Raw genomic sequence first — 17,882 nt, 5'->3', positions numbered from 1 at the left:
TAGGAACTGTGGATACAAAAAAAAAGGCAAAAGATAACCCCTTCCTTCAAGAAGCTTACAATCTAATTAGAGAGTCTACCAGCAAATAAACACACAATGCAAGATATACACAAGATAAGTAAAGATAATTAAGAGAAATTAATAGATAGTGGGGAAGCTTCCAGTAAAAGGGATTTTAGTTGGGGCTTAAAGGAAGCTAAGGAGGTGGAAGAGGTAGGCAGAGGGGGATGGGAGTGGGGTGTGTGTCTGATGGCAATGACATCTCTACCTCTTGTGAAACTTCTCTCCTGCTTTACTTGATTCAAAAAAGTATTCCTGTACACAGTAATACATCGCTAACGTGCCTCAGGGCCAGATCTCATACCAACCTGTCAACCAAAAAATCCAGGCAAATCTAGGGGAGGGAGTTGGGGGAATTGGAACACAAGGCATTGCAAGGGCTAATGTTGAAGAATTGCTCACGCATGTATTTTGAAAAATAAAAAGTTTTAATTTAAAAAAAAAATTGAGGCAAAAAAAAAGTCCTAATATTCTTTATAGGTACCCTGGAGAAGGAATAAAGCTTCCCAGATGTGGAAACCTCCAGTGACTAACTTCTCTAGGAATCTTGACTCTTTGCAAAGATATCCTAGTGAGGTTTCATGTGATATAAAGGGGTTTTATGTAACAAGATATATTAATTAGTTATTGGGAAACTGTGATAGTTGTGTGGTAACATTATGCAGAGTATTACTGTATTTCTGACTTTTTTAATGGAAGTATTAGGAGGCATTTAAATATATGTAGTTCAGGACAACAGAAGTTTGTTTTTAAAGCTCTCTTGGGGAAAGGCAGAGAGAGAATAAAAGAAGGAATACTGGACTGGGGTGGGCTTGGAGGTGGGAGTGGATGGCACAATGTTTATAGATGACTGCTGTTAGAACTACCCGAATCTTACTCGCTTTTATTTCTAAGGAGAAAATCTCTTAAAAGACCAAATAAAAAGGAATAATAGATAGCTGAAGCACAAGATAAGTAGGCAGAGAATATTAATACACTTAGTTGCTCTCATTCAAGTCAGCAGGCCCATAGACCAGGGTATTGGAAGGTGTGATTACTGCATCCCTGTTGGTTTGCTTTGAGAAATCAGGAAGGAGTCACATACTGTAGGAATGGAGAAGGGCAAATTTCCAATTTCCCCCCAAAGGATAGAAAACAGAATATGTAAATTCGAGATCTGTGAGCTTGATTCAATTCCTGGCAAAATTTTGGAATATTTAAAAAGATGATTAGTGAAATTCTAGAAGAGGAAGCAATAAATGTTTAAGGACAGGTCTTGACAGATTAATTTCATTTTTTTTTTTTGATGAGCAATCCTTGACTCACAAGAATGCTTCGAGTATAGTTTACTTAGATGTTAGCTGCACATTTCAGGAAATCTCTTATCAAACCTTTATAGTCCAGATGAAGCCATGTGGGTTATGAGATACCACAAGTAGACCACTGAATCGTGGTTAGAGTCCTGGGCTTGGAGTCAGGAGCCCTTGCGGTCAGATCTGCCTCCCATACTTGCTGGAGAAGAGGCTAATTAGAAAGAAGATGCCAGAACTGCTCCTCCAAACCGTTTATGCTGCTGATCTTGATCTTTTCCTTGGGCTGCTTCCTCAACCAGCCTAACCTGCTAGGATGCTTGCCACCTGCCCCCCACCAGCCAACCCCTCTGGGAGCATCCTGCACCTAGTCCAGTTACACTCTCATTTGTCCTATACTTACATGTTGCTGTTTTATCTGACTTTTGAGATAGATTATGAGCTCCCACTGCCTAATGCCTAATGAAAAGCCTTACACACAGCAGGCAATGGATAAACTTTTATTGTAAATATTTTCATTAATGGCAAGAATTCGCTCTTCTATTTTGCATCTGGACTCCTGGAACTATGTCTTCCTTGTAAGCCCAGCTCTGTTTTAAGGATCTCTATAAAGGCATTCTCTATGAAAAGGTGTGCAGTAGTGGATAGACATTCTGCCGCCAGGGCCACACAAGCAGCATCCAACTGCTTCTTGTGACAAATTGGCCATATGATCTTAGGGGGATCTCTGAAATCTGTTTGTGTCCTAGGCAACTTGTTAAAGTTAAATTACAATAATGGAATATTTTGTTCTATAAGAAACGATTAGCAGGATGATTTCAGAAAGGCCTGGAGAGACCTACATGAGCTGATCCTAAGTTAAGGAGGTAGAACCAAGGGAACATTGTACACAACAACAAGATCATATGATGATCAATTCTGATGGACATGGTTCTTTTAAACAATGGGGTGATTCAGGTCAATTCCAATAGACTTGTGATAGACAGAGCCATATGCATCCAGAAAGAGGATCATGGGGATTGAATGTGAATTTTAACATAGTATTTTCACCTTATTTTGCTATTGTTTGCTTGCTTCCCCCCCCCCCCCATTGAACTGATTTTTCTTGGGCAGCATGATAAATGTGGAAATAAGCTATGAAGAATTGTATATGTTTAACCTATATTGAATCATTTGTTGTCCAGAGGAGGAGGGAGATGAGAAGAGAGGGAGAAAAATTTGGAACACAAGGTTTTGCAACAGTGAATGTTGAAAACTATCTTTGCATGTATTTTGAAAATAAAAAGCTATTATCAAAATGTAAAAATATAAAATTAAGTTATAGAGGAGTTCAATTTTCAGAAATGAAGGATGTTTCTATACCTGTAGCTCTTGATTTTGAGGAAATGTAGAAACCAAAAAATTACTATTATTTAGCATATCATATCCAATTCTTCTATTTCTTATTTGTTTAGATTTTAAACAATTAATTTATTTAACACAATTCATATAAAGACCCAATAAAGCTAGTAGTAATAGCTAGCATTCACAGTCCTTTTCAGTTTGCAAAGACTTTATAAATATTTTATATCCCATAAATAGTGGGTGTTATTATTGTACCTATTTATACATTCTCAAGAGGAAGAAACTATACCTGGGGAGTCAAGTGATTTCCCCTTTGGTTCATACATACAACTAGTGTCTAAGAGTAGATTTGAACTCAGGTCTGTCTTTAAGTACTGTAGTATTCTCCACTGTTCCATCCAGTTGCCCAAGTTTTCTGTTTTTCTGACCCTAAAAAGGGAACTAAACTCCATGTACTTGAATCTAAACTCAAGATTCATGAATAGAAAAAAAGATATAGAATCTGACCAAATCCATACAAGAATCAGCCGGTGGGTGGTATTCCCTTCTTGCTGGTCTTTGCACAATGACCTAGAGCTGTGGACCAGGAGAAACTTTTGATATCCACAGCGGGGTACCAGGTACTCAGCATTCCCAGACTGGGTGAGGCCTTGGGACTGTTTTCCAGCCAGTCTTTTACAAATGGGCAAACAGGTGCCGTGTGGTGCTCTAACATCCAGAGGCAGCTTAGTGAGCCCAGGGCCTGGGGAGGCAGGAATTGGCTAGTTGTATGATCCTGGGCACATCCCTCAAACTCTGTTCACCTTAATTCACTGGAGAAGGAAATGGCAGATCCCTCCAAGGTCAAGAAAACCTCATAGACAGTGATATCATGAAGAGTGGGACCTGACTGACTGACCATCAGAGAACAGCAAGCCTGGACTGGCCTTAGATGATTATTGCCATCATTCCTAATGGCTCGAGTCACTTGGCTCTGCTGACAAGATTTTCACATTAAAATCCACATTTGTCGTGTTGAGGAATTTCTGAGCCTGAGTTCCTTGAGAGCTCAGGGAGGATCTCACCCACTGGTCAGATCCTGTGGTAGAAGGTTACACAAACTGAGCTCAAGGTCAAACTGAAAGGATGCTGCTTGCTGGACAGCAGTGCTCTGCAGCATCTGAATGGACTCTAGGATACAAACAGTCCCCATAGGACAAGTTAGGCTGGAAATACTCTAGCTGTGGGTTTGGTGTTGTATCTGTGGGCTCTGATGCAGCAGAGTTCTGTAAAGTCAGCCTAAGATGGACGGTGGCAGTGGAGTCAGCTTTTGTTATTTAGTCTGCAGCAGGAGGAGAGGGGAGGAAGAGGAATTTGGTCAAACAGTACATTTTGATTACCAGGTTATTTTTCCTCCAGAAAGATCCTCATGGTTCATCTACACGGACTTGACTCTGGTAGCATTTCTGGGAGTAAAGGTTATTATCATGTCCATCTTCAAGAACCCAGTCTTTGCCCTGCCAAGAGGCACTGTGCCAGGACCTCTATTATGGCAGGCATCCTACAGAGGCAACTGGAGATAATTTGATGATGAAAGTTATTGAGTCCAAGGCTTCTATCAGATGAAATCCCCTGCCCTTGAACCATAGTGTTGCTAGCTAGAGATGGGCACGAAGCTGGCAGGGCCAGGGTGAAGCTAATCTGGGAAGGTGCTCACTTCCACAGCAATCTCCTAGCAAGGTTTCTCATCTATGTGGGCTTGGTGGGATACAACTTATTAATGGTTATAAAAACTGGCTTTTTTTGCAGGTCGAGGAGACCAGCTCCCCTAGGTCTGGCCCCCATTCCTCCAGCCACAATCAGCCTATAAGAGATCAAGGGAGGTCTTATCCTGGCCAAGGGCCAGGCCCCTTTTCTCCCTATCTCCTTCAGCAGTCTCACAATCCATGGGAGCAGCTATCAGGGCTCCTTCTCTTCTTCTGATCTCTTAGATCAGGCTGCTTGGGCTTGGCTTGGATGGGAGTTAACTCTGATGAGATAAAGGACCACCACTCCTTCTTTTCTCTAACTTCTGAAGAGCCCTTGTACATATCATCTAATTTATGTAACCTAAGGCTCTTATCATCCAACCTACTTTGGAACCTTCAGAGTTCCCAGGCCTTTTTTCCCCTGTTTCTCCCCCAATTAAAGTGAGAACTCCTAGAGAACAGGTGACTGTTTGTATCCCCAAAGCATAGCTTGGCCTGTGGTAGTGCTTTTTTATTCATTTATTCATTAACTCATTCACTCTTCTGGGTAATCAATAATTATATTAATTATAGCTAGCAGGTAATTAATAAAATGGTCACTGGCTTTCTCTCTTAAAAACAAACCTCAGGGGTCTTCTGAATGTTTAAAAAGCCTTTGGAAAAGAGATTGTACCTGAGGGTAGAAATCAGCTTTTTAAAAAATTGTTTTTTTTTCTGTTATATGTATACCTTAAATTTTAAATACATATTTATGGTTTTTTTCCTTTTTCTGAGGCAATGGGGTTAAGTGACTTGCCCAGGATCATAGAGCTAGGAAGTGTTAAGTGTCTGAGGCCAAATTTGACCTCAAGTCCTCCTGACTTCAGAGGTGGTACTCTATCCACTGCAGCACCTAGGTGACTCTAAATATTTCTTTATGAATCATGCTAGGAGAGAAAAATCAGAACAAAAGGGGAAAACCACGTGAGAAAAAAAAAGTAGGAAAAAAAAGTAAATAGCATGTGTTGATTTATATTCAACCTCCATAGTTCTCTTTCTGGATGCAGATAGAATTTTCTATCCAAAGTTTATTGGGATTGCCTTGGATCACTGAAGCACTGAGAAGAGCCAAGTCTTTCATAATTGATCATTGCACAATCCTGTTGTTACTGTGTAGGATACATTCCTAGTTCTGCTTGTTTCGCTCAGCATTAGTTTGGGAAATCTTTCCAAGCCTTTCTAAAATCAGCCTGTTCATCACTTTTTATAGAATAATATTCCATTACTTTTATATACCACAACTTGTTCAGCCATTCCCCAACTGATGGACACCCATTTGTTTTCTAATTCTTTGCTACTACAAACATTTTTTGCACATGTGGGTCCCTTTTTTATGATTTCCTTGAGATACAGATCCAACAAAAGCACTGTTGGATCAAAGGATATGCACAATTTTGTAACTCTATGGGCATAGTTCCAAATTGCTCTCCAGAACCGTTCAATCATTTCATAACTACACCAACAACTTAATTATTCCAGTTTTCCCCACGTCTTCCTTCAACATTTATCATCTTTTCCTGTCATCTTAGCCAGTCTGAGAATTATATAGTGGTACTTCAGAGTTGTCTTAATGTTCATTTCTCTAATCAATAGTGATTTAGAGCATTTTTTCATGACTATAGATGGCTTTAATTTCACCATCTGAAAATTCTCTGTTCATGTCCTTTGGCCATTTATCAAATGGGGAAACCATTCTTTTTTTATTATTATTGTAGCTTTTTATTCACAAGATATATGCATGGGAAATTTTTCAGCATCGACCCTTGTAAAACCTTCTGTTCCAACTTTCCCCCTCCTTCCCCCAGAAGGCAGGCAGACCAATACATGTTAAATATGTTAAAGTATATGTTAAGTACAATATATATACACATATATCCATAGTTATTTTGCTGCACAAAATAGACTTAGAAGTAAGGTAAAATTAACCCGAGAAGGAAATCAAAAACAAAAACGGAGGGAGTGGAAATGCCATCTGGTGGTTCGCCCTCATTTCCCGGAGTTCTTTCTCTGGGTGTAGCTGCTTCTCTTCATTATTGAACAAGTGGAACTGATCTGGCTCATCTCACTGTAACTCGTTCATTCTCGAGGAAGTCCTGCTGGCCCGGAGCATCCAACGCTGGTGATACAACAGTTATTGGTTCCAAACTCCCACCCAGAGACACGCCTGTGGAGAGGTGACGCTCCTGCTGACTGATTCTCCATTTATGTCATGGCTCTTTGCTACGGGTCCCCTTTCAGGTTGTTCGGTGCTCTCTAAATCTATTTTTCCCCAACACAACGCTAACGCGCTTGACTTCCTCTGTAATCCTGTGTTTCATTTCGTGCATGTAAAAAACATTATTCTGAGATGGGGCCCAGGGTTAACATTTACTTTTTAGCCTTCCTCTCTCTCCCGCTTTCTCTCCCTCCACCAAGAGCTTTTTGGGCATTTTAAACTGGATGCCTTGTAGTCCTCTCCAATGCCACATGTCCGAAACGGCTCACGGGTTCCCCCTACTTCTCAGGTCTGCCACGCTTTCTTCCTCCTTCGCACTCGCCCCTTCACCACATCCCTCTTACCCAGAACCCCTTCTCTTCATTCACACTGAGCGCCAGCTTCCCTTCTAGGAATAAGCTTCCAACTGGTCTGTCCCCAGATATAGGGGCAAGCCCCGGTCCGACCACTCCGCGAAGTGCTCTCTCCCGCGTCGGGAGCTCCCAGCGTTCTGCGGCCGCGCCACGGGTCACGCCGCGCCCCCAGCCGGGGCTATGCCTCTGCCCCGCATCCTCCCAGCCTGGCCGAGCCGCTATTCTGCGGCGGACTCGCCCAGGCCCGCGTTTCCCGCTCTCGGGTTTCTCTCCTCGGCTGACCTCGGACGCTCACTGGGAGGCGCCCTGCGCGCCTCGGTTTCCCGGCCCGTAACGAGCAGAAGCGGGTGACAAGCCCTGCGAGGCCCCCCCCCCCCCCGCCGGGGGGGTCGGGAAGGATGGGCCCGGGATCACGTCCTGCACGCATCTATGGGCACGCAGAGGTCCCCCGTTAGGGGCGCGCTCCCCCCGCGCAGGGGCTGCTCCTTTGTGCGCCTCGGGGGCCGAGCACGGAGTCCGGCACCTCGGAAGCGCTTTGTCCGGCGGAGCCCGTCCAGAGCCCGGAGGCCCCCGCGGAGCCCCCCCTCAGGGATTCCCCCGCCGCGCTTCTTTCTGAGCATCACCAATGCACACGTCCCTTCCCTGGTGCGGAGCTGGGCCTTACCGGCGAGGGGAAACTCCGGGGTCCGGCTGGTGTAGACTGAAGCGACTCCGCGTTCGGAGGGGGAGGCGGCGTCTGGAGGCTGGGGTGTCCTTCCTCCGCGGAGGAGTCCACGCAGAGCAGTAAGCGGGATCACGTGGCGGGGCCGTGGGGAGACTCGTGGGAGGGTGCGTGTGGACGTGTGAGCCGCTCTGGGCGGGGGCGCGGAGGTGGGGGTGCAAGGGGGCGGAGCGGCCGGGGAAGCTCCGCCCCCCGCGCATGCTCCCGCCCCGGGCACATTATAAGGCCGTAGCGAGAAGCTCCGCTGGCAGAATAGAACGGGCGCTTTGGAGGGGAGAGGGCGCTGGGGCCTCTGGGCTGCTGCCGCCGCCGCCGCCGCCGGGGGAGGGAGCGAGCGACGTGACGTGACGTGACGTGACCCGAGCCTGGAGCTGAGCCCAACAGAGCGCGAGCCCTCCCCGCCCACCCGCGCCCACGCTCTCTCCAGATCCGCGCACATAACGGTTAGTTGGGTAACGGCCACCTCGGAAGCGCGCGCGCGCTCCTCCCCGCGCAGCCTGGAGCGGACTGGGGGGTTCGGAGAGCGGGGAGCCGAGGCCCGGCTCCCCGAAGGAGGGAAATAGAGGAAATGGTGTGTGTGGGGGGGTGCGCTCCCGCCAGCTCGCGCACGCAGCCTCCCTCCCCCCCACGCACAAAGGGGGTTAGGGGGACGCAGGCTAGCCGGGCACCTGTGGAGTGGCGGGGGCCCGTGCAGAAGTAACGCGCCCCCCGGGCTGCACCCCGCCTTCCCTTGTCCCTCACCCCCCGGAATGCGCGCTAGCATCCTTCACGAGAGCGGGACGGTGCTCCCCCGGCCGGGATCGGGGCTCGCCCCCGCGGGCCTGCCCCACGTGGCGCCCAGCGGGTTCCGGGCGCTCCCTGCCCCGACGTTTGGAGGGAATCTCGGCCCGAGTTGGGCGCCGAGGCGAGCGGAGGGGGGAACCTCTCACGTAGCACGCGATGTCTACCAAGGGCTTCTTGTGCCATTCCGCCCCGGGAGCTCGGGGCTTTAAAGATGAAAGAATCGGACGGTTCCCTTCACGGCCGGGGAATTAGGGTCGCAGTGTCACTCGGGCAGTAAAGGAGCAGAGGTACATTTGGACGGGCGGCCTCATCCTGGGAATGAGCGGCCGAGGGGTCACTGCAAAGTCCGACGGAGTTTGCCGTCTGTGCCGGCTCACCGGCGCGCCCCGATCCGGGCGCGGGCTGCAGTTTTGTAGTTTGCACCGCGTTTCTGCTGGCCCGGAGCCGGGGTCGTGGTGCTAGACCGAGGGCTCCGTTGGGGGCATTTCTTGGCAAAGACGCTGCAGAGGTTGGCCATTTCCTTCACGTTTGACCGGGGGGGGGAAACCGAGGGGACTTGCCCGGAGTCCACTGTGCCACGATTATTCCTAATACTCCGTGATTGTAATGTCTAAATACCTGCCCACGTCAAAAGGATTTGAGTCAGCCCTACGTCTCGAGCTTGCTATAGAACCCTTTTCCTTAATAGAAATGGTAGCTTTTTGCCATTGTAGTTACTGCCCGCTCTCCTGAGGTGAGGTGTTTGCCTCTCTAGTTGAGTTTAACAGCTAGGGGAATTGTTATTGCTGTGTCATTTAGCTAAAAATCAGTTAACACTATTAATGGAAATGAAACTTTTTAAAGTTCCCATTTTCCTTTCTTTGGGAGATAGTTCTGAGCTTCCTTTCTTAATTACCATTTTCCATAAGCTACACTATGTGCTTTTTGTTCAGGGTTGTTTGTGCTTGAGGAATGATACCATTTTCATAGCATAGTTTGGGGGTAATAGTGATTGAGGTCAAACTCCAGTTGATTGCTGCAATTTAGTAATAACGAGCAGGGCTTTAAATTATGTGTTTTTAGCTAGGTTTTAGTATAGCTGATATTAAGTCCTATGAGGGCCGGGCAACCTGGGAGGTTAGGTTAAGGTAAATGTAACTTTACATGCCTTCAGGTAGGTTAATAAGGTTTCAAAATCTAGTTAGTTACACTTTTGCTGTAATAAGCTTGTCTCAACCACAAAAATACCTGAAGAAAGATTTAAAATGTCTCAACATCATGTGAGGATAAACTCTAAATGGCATAGTAGATGAGGTGCTGGACTTGGAATTAGGAAGAGATGGGTTCAGATTCGGACTATTCATTACTTAGGTGGTGGGTAAGTTGGTTAAGTAAGTTACTTTTAATTAATTTATTTTATTAAATTATCTTGATTAAGATAATACTGCTTGTGGTAGTAGTAATAATAATAGTAATGGTAGTAGTGATAACAGCCACTGTTAGGATTTGTGAGGCTTAAGTGAGAATGCCAATATAAGGTGCTTTGCTAATTTTAAAGTGTACATATTTTTAAACACAAGCTTCTTGTTAGTAGCAATATTTATTTCTTTTAGCATATATATATATATATATAAAATTTTAATCAGAATAATAATGGAATTGAGTCTCAAATCTTGAATATACTTAAGGGTAAACTCAGTCCAAATTCAAATTTTACAAATGAGGAAATGGACCCCATCCCCATCCCTGACTTCTATTTAAAATTTCCTTTCTTACTAGATCAGGTTACTAAACATCTTCATTCAGAAAGTATTAGCTGCCTTTAGCGCACAGTTTCCCTGTGAGCTCCTCAAGTGTTTTGGATGTGCCTTAATGTGATAGTTCACTTTAAAAAGTTCATTTAAAGTTTTGTGTGGATGTTCTAAGTCACTTGGTCTTTGAAGGCTTGAAATGCTCCCAGGATGTAGGGATAGGATAGGTCTTTTTTTTTTTTTTTTTTTTTTTCCCCCTCTCTTTTAAACCGCTGATCTTTTAATTACCTTTTGCAGGCCTCCAGGGAGCCTAGGGAGGATAGGGCTGAAGACCGATCTTTTTCATCATAGTACATTCTGTCTTATTTTTAATCTAAAAGTGGACTCGAACCTCCTAACAATTGTAATTATTAAGAAGCAAAATTTAGCAGCCTATATTTTACCTTATTTCCTTTTCTACTTCATTAAATTCCATCCAGCTCATAGTAGCTCCTTCTTCGCTCTTGTCCTTGTAAAGTTAGCTCTGGGCTATGATGCAACCCAGAAAAGTTTGACTTGCAGTCATTTGGGAGCCATACAGATTTGTTATGCAAATATTCATTGGTCATTGGTTTATGTGGAAGATTATGAATCTGGCTGATATGAAGGTGATTTGGGCTGGAAAGGCTTCTACAGGTATGGTATGGTGACTCATTTGTGTATCTGCCCTCTGAGGACCCTCGTGCCTTTGGTGAGATGTTTATTACCTTCTTCTCCCCAAGGTGAAATATTTGGCCATAGAATTTTATGAAGATGATTTCTAAAGTGCAGAGGGTTTTTAGTATGCCTGGGAAGAGGAAAGTAGGAAATACTCATGCCAGTGAAATCATGCACCTCCTGAAGTTAAGAAATAACAATCATTTATCTGGTAGGCCTGTGTATGTATTCCTGCAAGTTAATCAAAATAAATAAAGCTTTAGGCTACTTCTATTCTAAGGAAGGCTTTTAGGTGAAGCTTATTTGGTAAAAGTCAGTAGATACATATGAATGGCTTTAATTTATTATTTTTCTGAAGAGGATTTTTCAGTTTGGAGAATGACATTGCTCTGGGGAAATTAATTTATTCCACACATTTTATAAGCAACCTTAGAAGAAAAGAAATATTCTTTGTGGAGGTGAAGTGTAAGCACCCCAATGTGCTTTTTTAGAGTAGGGTGGCTTTATTTCAGTCGGTTGTGTTTCTGTGATATTGCTGTCTGTATTTATCTATGTTCCCTGGAAAACATCCAGAGGGAAAGTGAATTCAACAGGTTTTTTTTTTTTTTAAAGTTTCTAAGAATATTAAATGAATTTGTCTAAATTTCTAGGTACAGTTCCAATAAAGAAAGTACATACTAATTTTTATTAATGTTGGCAAAATCTAGGTGTCCTATTGTTAGCATTTTAAAATGAGAAATTATACTATTTATATAGGAAACCATATAAATTTGGTACCTCTATCAAAGAATGCCTTAATTTCTGTGTGTGTGTGTGTGTGTGTGTGTGTGTGTGTGTGTGTGTGTGAGAGAGAGAGAGAGAGAGAGAGAGAGAGAGAGAGATATATTGCGATTTATTTTGAGACTTGGCCTCTCACTCTTACCCTGGCTGGAAATAGAATGGCTCCTTCTGGGTTTGATTCCACTGGCCATCAGCATGGAATCTTTTGTCTTCTTGACCTGGGCTGATTTAAGCCCTCCATGGCCACATGGTGGCCTTCTGTCACAGGATCCACAGGATCAGGCTTTTAAGTTCTTCAGCTTAGAACTCTGGAATTTTGGTGATCCACAATCCACAGCTTCCCCAGTAGTAAGAATTACAGGCTTCTGCCACTGCACCCTGCCAAAGAATGCTTTCTAAAACTAACTTTGTACATTACCACTTGCCCAAAATAATGATTTGTGCCAGCAAAGTCTGGTTTTATTACTCACTTTTTACATGGTATTAAAAAAAAAACACCACTTAATTCTTGTTGATTAACTGGTAATAAGAGTCAGAAATAGAGTGACATTCAAAATTAACAACTTCATTCAACATTTGTAAACTTCAGTGTGTACAACTAGGACTCCTAAGACCCAAAAAATAAAACTAGGAAAAAATAGGAGGAAAAAACCTTCCCTACCTGCCAACCCTTTTCCTCCCATTGGATACTGGAGGGAAGTGGAGAGTATTGGAAATGTGGAATTAACTACTTTTTTTTAGGTTGATGAATAACATAATATATGTTCATTTCCTTTGTTCTCTAAAATGCTTTCTAGAATTACACAAGAGGATGACTGACTTGGGAGACATAAATATATTAGATCATTAGAATTCCTTTCTACACAAAACAGGTTGTATTATTCTTTCTTTCTCTCTCTCTCTCTCTCTCTCTCTCTCTCTCTCTCTCTCTCTCTCTCTCTCTCTCTCTCTCTGTGTGTGTGTGTGTGAGTGTGTTTTAGTCGGGGAAAAGCGACTTACTCAAGTCACACAACTAGGAACTTTGAAGTGTCTGAGATCACATTTGACTTCAGGTCCTCCTGGCTCCAGGGCCAGTGCTCTTTTCACTACACCATCTAGCTGCTCCAGAACAACAAATTGTATAATACAACTCCCAAATAGAAAAATAAGATATAATTCCTCATTCATTTGCATAAAAGGAGGTAACCAGTGCCATCTTTGCTCTTGAACTTCTTTTTGGTGATTTTTGATCTACTTAATTCACACATATACACACAGCACACACACATACACATAATACTTCACGTACATAGTAAATAAAAACTTCTTACATGAATGTTTCTTATCCAACTAATAAGACACCTCAGTATTAAGAGGAAAGTGACCTTTATTTTTTTTTTCCCCATTTTATTTTTTTATTTATTTAATAGCCTTTTATTTACAGGATATATACATGGGTAACTTTACAGCATTAACAATTGCCAAACCTCTTGTTCCAAGAAAGTGACCTTTATTAAAAGACAGGCTGATACCATTCATTTTTTACAGCATTTTACGGTATAGAGAGCACTATAACATTTGTTTCATCTATTTTGTCCTGACAACAAGGATGTGAGATAAACAGGGCATATGTTATTACTCTTTTACAGATAAAACTGGGGACCAAAGAAGTTAGTATATACCTCACCTTTGAGGCAGGCAGATGAAGAAATTGAGTCATAAATTAAGTGATTTGCCTGGTGTCATATTGCTACTAAGTGATGAGTCAGTCCTCATGTGTTAAGTGCCTGTTATGTGCTGGGTATTGATGATTGAAACATAAAAGTGAAATCATCCTTGTGTTCAGTTTAGAAACACATAGAAGACAGTTTGTGTCCCATGACATTTAACTGCATTGAAGGAAACTAGGAATTCTAAGGTTTATAGATGAGGCAAGATGCATTCCAAGCCAGGGCAGCTGTACAAAAAAGCTGTGCGTACGTGCATGTGTGTATATGTCTGTCTGTCTTGTACTAGTACCAGTTTGATTGGACTCTAAGATAGTAATGTAATAAGTAATAAGGTAGGTTGGCTCCAAGAAAGATGGAAACAAAAGCTAGAAGAAAAGAGGCCTGCAAACCTTTCTTTCCTTTCTACTTTGCCATGTTATCTCATATAATTGATGATTTTATTGAGTACAGAATTTGACTGGATTACAAAACTTATACCATACTTAGAAATCTAGGTCAAAGATGGTGTGTTGAAATGTTGTAAAAAATAAAGACTATTTTCAAATGTTTCCAGGATCAAGTCTGGGATTCTGCCACATGTATCTTAGAACACATACTGCCTCTTACCTTTATCTACAGTGTATGAAATGTTATATATTTAGAAATACAGCAATGTAAGCAATAAACTAAGAAGTGAAAAGGTAGAGAAATTTAGTTCAATCCAGGCAGGCCTTCAGTTTTCAGAAATCTAAAAAGATGACAAAAATACATCATAAGAAGCAGAAACTATTCATAATCAGAAAATGAGACATACAGACAAAAATTGTTGCTTTTTTCCTTTCAGCTTCATTCCTCAAAGTTCTTTCTCTGTCTTTTTGATACTAATAGATTTTTAGAAAAAACTTTATAGTGCTGATGGTTTCTCCTTTCCGTGTTTTATTTGCTGCTTATAAGCTGGTAAAAAATAGGATTCTTTAAAAGTTTATTGTTAAATATGAATATACACATCAATAAGCTGAATACAAAAGTAATTCTTGTCTTTTAGGGATTTAAAATTTAGCTGTTTATGATAACACACAGGAAACAATTAGGGAACAATTAATTACAATAAAAAATATGGTCACTTGTAAAACTGTAATATAAACCAGAGGGGAATGAAGAGACAACATGGTAAATATAAGCTGTGTAATATACAACCCTAACTTTTGCATAAGAAATAGCATAAAAATATTAAGAATGTTCATAAATGGAAAAGGAAGTGGAATGCTACTCAGATTGGTAGGAGATAAATCTGATCAGGAAGATTAGTATCCTTAATCTGACTTTTAAGTGCCCTTGAGTAATTCCTTTATGGAGGATGTGTGCAAAGATGTTGGCCAAAAATATACAATGGGAAGGATTTCACTTTACTTTGATATTTCATATATTTGTCTCATTCTAATTTCTAGTGGGATAGAGTAATAGAATGTTATATAGGGTATGTGGGGGGAATGTAAAAGATCACTAGTAGTGTAGTACTTTGATTTACAAGTGAAAGTGATTCAATGTTAAGTGATGCAGCTGAGCCAAGAGTCAGAATCCAAGTCTCTTAATATAGACCAAAGGCAAGATTCAGTTTTAGTGTTATTAGAGAAGATTATTTTTGGGGAGGAGTGGGGAGTTATTTTTGAATCAGATTTTGAAAAAAGTGATTAAATCTGTGCATAGGGAAGATTAGTCTGTTAGTGGTATCAGAAATTTATTGGAGATAAGAGCACCTAAAAGGAAACTAATGCCGAATCCAATAAATGCAATATATGGGTCTAAACTTAAGTGGTGGTATTGGGAACAGAAGAGAGAAGTACAAGACATACCAAGATGCAATAGGATTTAATAACTAATTGTATGGGAGAAGGAACAGCCAAGATCAATTTCAAAGATTTAAACTTGGAAACTCAGTAGGTGACGATTTCATAGATAAAAATTTAGATAGTTAAATCTGAAAAAGGAGCAGGTTTAGGGGAAAGATGAGTTATTAGGTTATTAAACTTGTTGAGTTTGAGGTATAAGCGAAATGTCTATACAGTGTTGGATATGTAGATCTGCAACTCAGTAGAAAAGTCGAAACTAAGAAGAGAACCTTTATCATAAAGATTGTCAGTAAAATTTTCTTCAGACTCACGCTCTTGTTTGTCCTTTTTAGGATTGAGGATATTTGAGAATATTTAGATAGATGAGAATGAATCTGTAATGGGAGAGAAATTGGAGGTGGGAGAAGAAATGACTGCTGGAATATTATTAAAGACATAGGTGAGAAGTAATTAGTCCATTAAGCACATAATAAGGCTCTCTTCTTCAAGGAGGTAGGGAGAGGATGCTGCTGTCCTAAGGTTTGAGCAATAATGGGAAGAGAGCCAGCCAATCAATAGTGTCACCTGTTGACCAACAGAGGCAATTGTCTGGCCCAGTATCTCTTCACCTTTGGAGGGAATCGTAGTTAGTAAACATGTCCTCTTCACCCTTTTTCCTTTTCATTGTTTACAGTTCACAGATTGTCTAAATTGGAATTTGTTCATTTGTACCTATGTCCTATTGAATTTTGAAATTTCTTAGCCCAGCTAATGGAAGAAAAAAAATCTGTTGCCCTTTCCCCTTCTGTTTTTAAACAAAATATTTTAATAAAATGTTATCAAAGAAAAGGAATGGGTAAAATGTTTTGCATAACATGTATAACTTATATCAAATTGATTATTATCCCAAAGAGGGAAGCAGGTAAGGGGGAGAGAGAAAATTTAGAATCCAAAAATTTTTTTTAATGTTAAAAATGGTCTTTATGTGTAAATGGGGAAAAATAAAATATTTTAAAAAGGAAAATTAAAGGAACACTATAACTCTTTTTTTTTTTTATTTAATAGCCTTTTATTTACGGGATATATACATGGGTAACTTTACAGCATTAACAATTGCCAAACCTCTTGTTCCAATTTTTCACCTCTTACCCCCCCACCCCCTCCCCTAGATGGCAGGATGACCAGTAGATGTTAAATATATTAAAATATAACTTAGATACACAGTAAGTATACATGACCAAAACGTTATTTTGCTGTACAAAAAGAATCAGACTCTGAAATATTGTACAATTAGCTTGTGAAGGAAATCAAAAATGCAGGTGTGCATAAATATAGGGATTGGGAATTCAATGTAATGGTTTTTAGTCATCTCCCAGAGTTCTATTTCGGGGCATAGCTAGTTCAGTTCATTACTGCTCCATTAGAAATGATTTGGTTGATCTCGTTGCTGAGGATGGCCTGGTGCATCAGAACTGGTCATCATATAGTATTGTTGTTGAAGTATATAATGATCTCCTGGTCCTGCTCATTTCACTCAGCATCAGTTCGAACACTATAACTCTTGAGGTGAAAATCAATACAATCAGTTTTGTCATCTTCTGAAACCCTTGGAAATAATAATTGTCCTTCCTTAGCTCTGAGTAGTTCTCTTCTACCTCCTCATCTTTTAATTGACTTCACAAATTATTTCTCATTCAGCTTATGTTTTTCTGTTTTAATTATTACTATTGAAAAATAGTATGCTTAGTATTTTTTTTAAATGTAGAGGATTTCAGCTTGTGGGCTAGCCTCAAGGCCTAGAGTTAACATTTCTGGGGAGAGAAAGGCCATCAGAATTCCCCAAGACCAATTTACAAATGAGCTTTTAGAACTCAGCTTTTTGTAAAATGAGAACCGTTAGTTGAAGTAATGGGGTTTTTATCTGACCACCTATAAATAATGAGTCTTGAATATTCAAAAGTTGTCCCTATATAGTAGAACAGAGACTTCTTTTTCCCTAAGGCTTACATTGTTCAGTGAACATTGGTACCATCTAAGGCCGAAATGTTTTCACATCTCAGAATTGAAGGGAGCTTTGAGGTCATCTATTCCACCTCATTTCCACAAAGGAATGCCTGCTATAACATACTCAGCATATGGTAATTCAGCCTCTGTATACATAACTTTAATGAGGAATAACCCACTCCTGGAGGCAGGCCCTTCCACTTGAGGAGGCCTCTAATTGTTAGCAGACTTTGTTGACTTTAAGCCAGACTTGGGGCCAAACAGAACCAGTCTGATCCCTGGTCTGCAGGATGGGTCCTCAAATACTTGAAGAGAGCTAGCCTATCTCTTATAGGTGATTATTAGATTAAACATACCCAGTTTCAACAGAATTACACATGCAGGGAAAGGAACACTAAGGTTGTTGCCTTTCTTGGTTACTAAGTTGTCAGGGTCCTTAAGTTTTTTTGACAATTGGTAAAACCTGTGGACCTTGTTCTTGTAAGAATGTTTTAAAATGCATCAAATAAAACACTTAAGATTAAGCTAAGAACCCCTACTTTATTAGATGTACATTCACAGGTGTAATAAAATCTGTGTAAGCCAAATTCCTTTGGGTTATTATACATTTTTTTCCAGATTTTG

The 17,882-nt window shown here is 41.3% G+C and overlaps 2 protein-coding genes across 3 annotated transcripts in view; one reads left to right on the top strand and one right to left on the bottom strand.

The window, feature by feature from the left end:
- Positions 1–6,335: 6,335 nt before the first annotated feature.
- LOC116423412 (wiskott-Aldrich syndrome protein homolog 1-like) lies at positions 6,336–8,191 on the bottom strand. The gene is made up of 2 exons (XM_031967316.1): positions 7,692–8,191; positions 6,336–6,575 (listed from the first exon to the last, which is right to left on the bottom strand). Exons 1-2 carry the CDS (start codon positions 8,185–8,187, stop codon positions 6,517–6,519), a joined length of 555 nt encoding a protein of 184 aa, XP_031823176.1. The 5' UTR covers positions 8,188–8,191; the 3' UTR covers positions 6,336–6,516.
- The window catches only part of SLC16A1 (solute carrier family 16 member 1), a 37,456-nt gene continuing 27,313 nt past the window's right edge, over positions 7,740–17,882 (top strand). The window contains exon 1 of one of the 2 annotated variants that reach the window (XM_031967315.1): positions 7,740–7,810. The gene's annotated coding sequence lies outside the window, so the exon portion shown is untranslated. Of the gene's footprint in view, positions 7,811–8,088; positions 8,192–17,882 lie in introns of those variants that run through there. The other variant, XM_031967314.1, reaches the window with a different exon arrangement.

This window comes from Sarcophilus harrisii, chromosome 4 (genome assembly GCF_902635505.1).
Source record: "Sarcophilus harrisii chromosome 4, mSarHar1.11, whole genome shotgun sequence".
In the NCBI taxonomy this organism is placed as follows: domain Eukaryota; kingdom Metazoa; phylum Chordata; class Mammalia; order Dasyuromorphia; family Dasyuridae; genus Sarcophilus; species Sarcophilus harrisii.
This window is presented reverse-complemented; position numbering and strand designations above follow the sequence as displayed.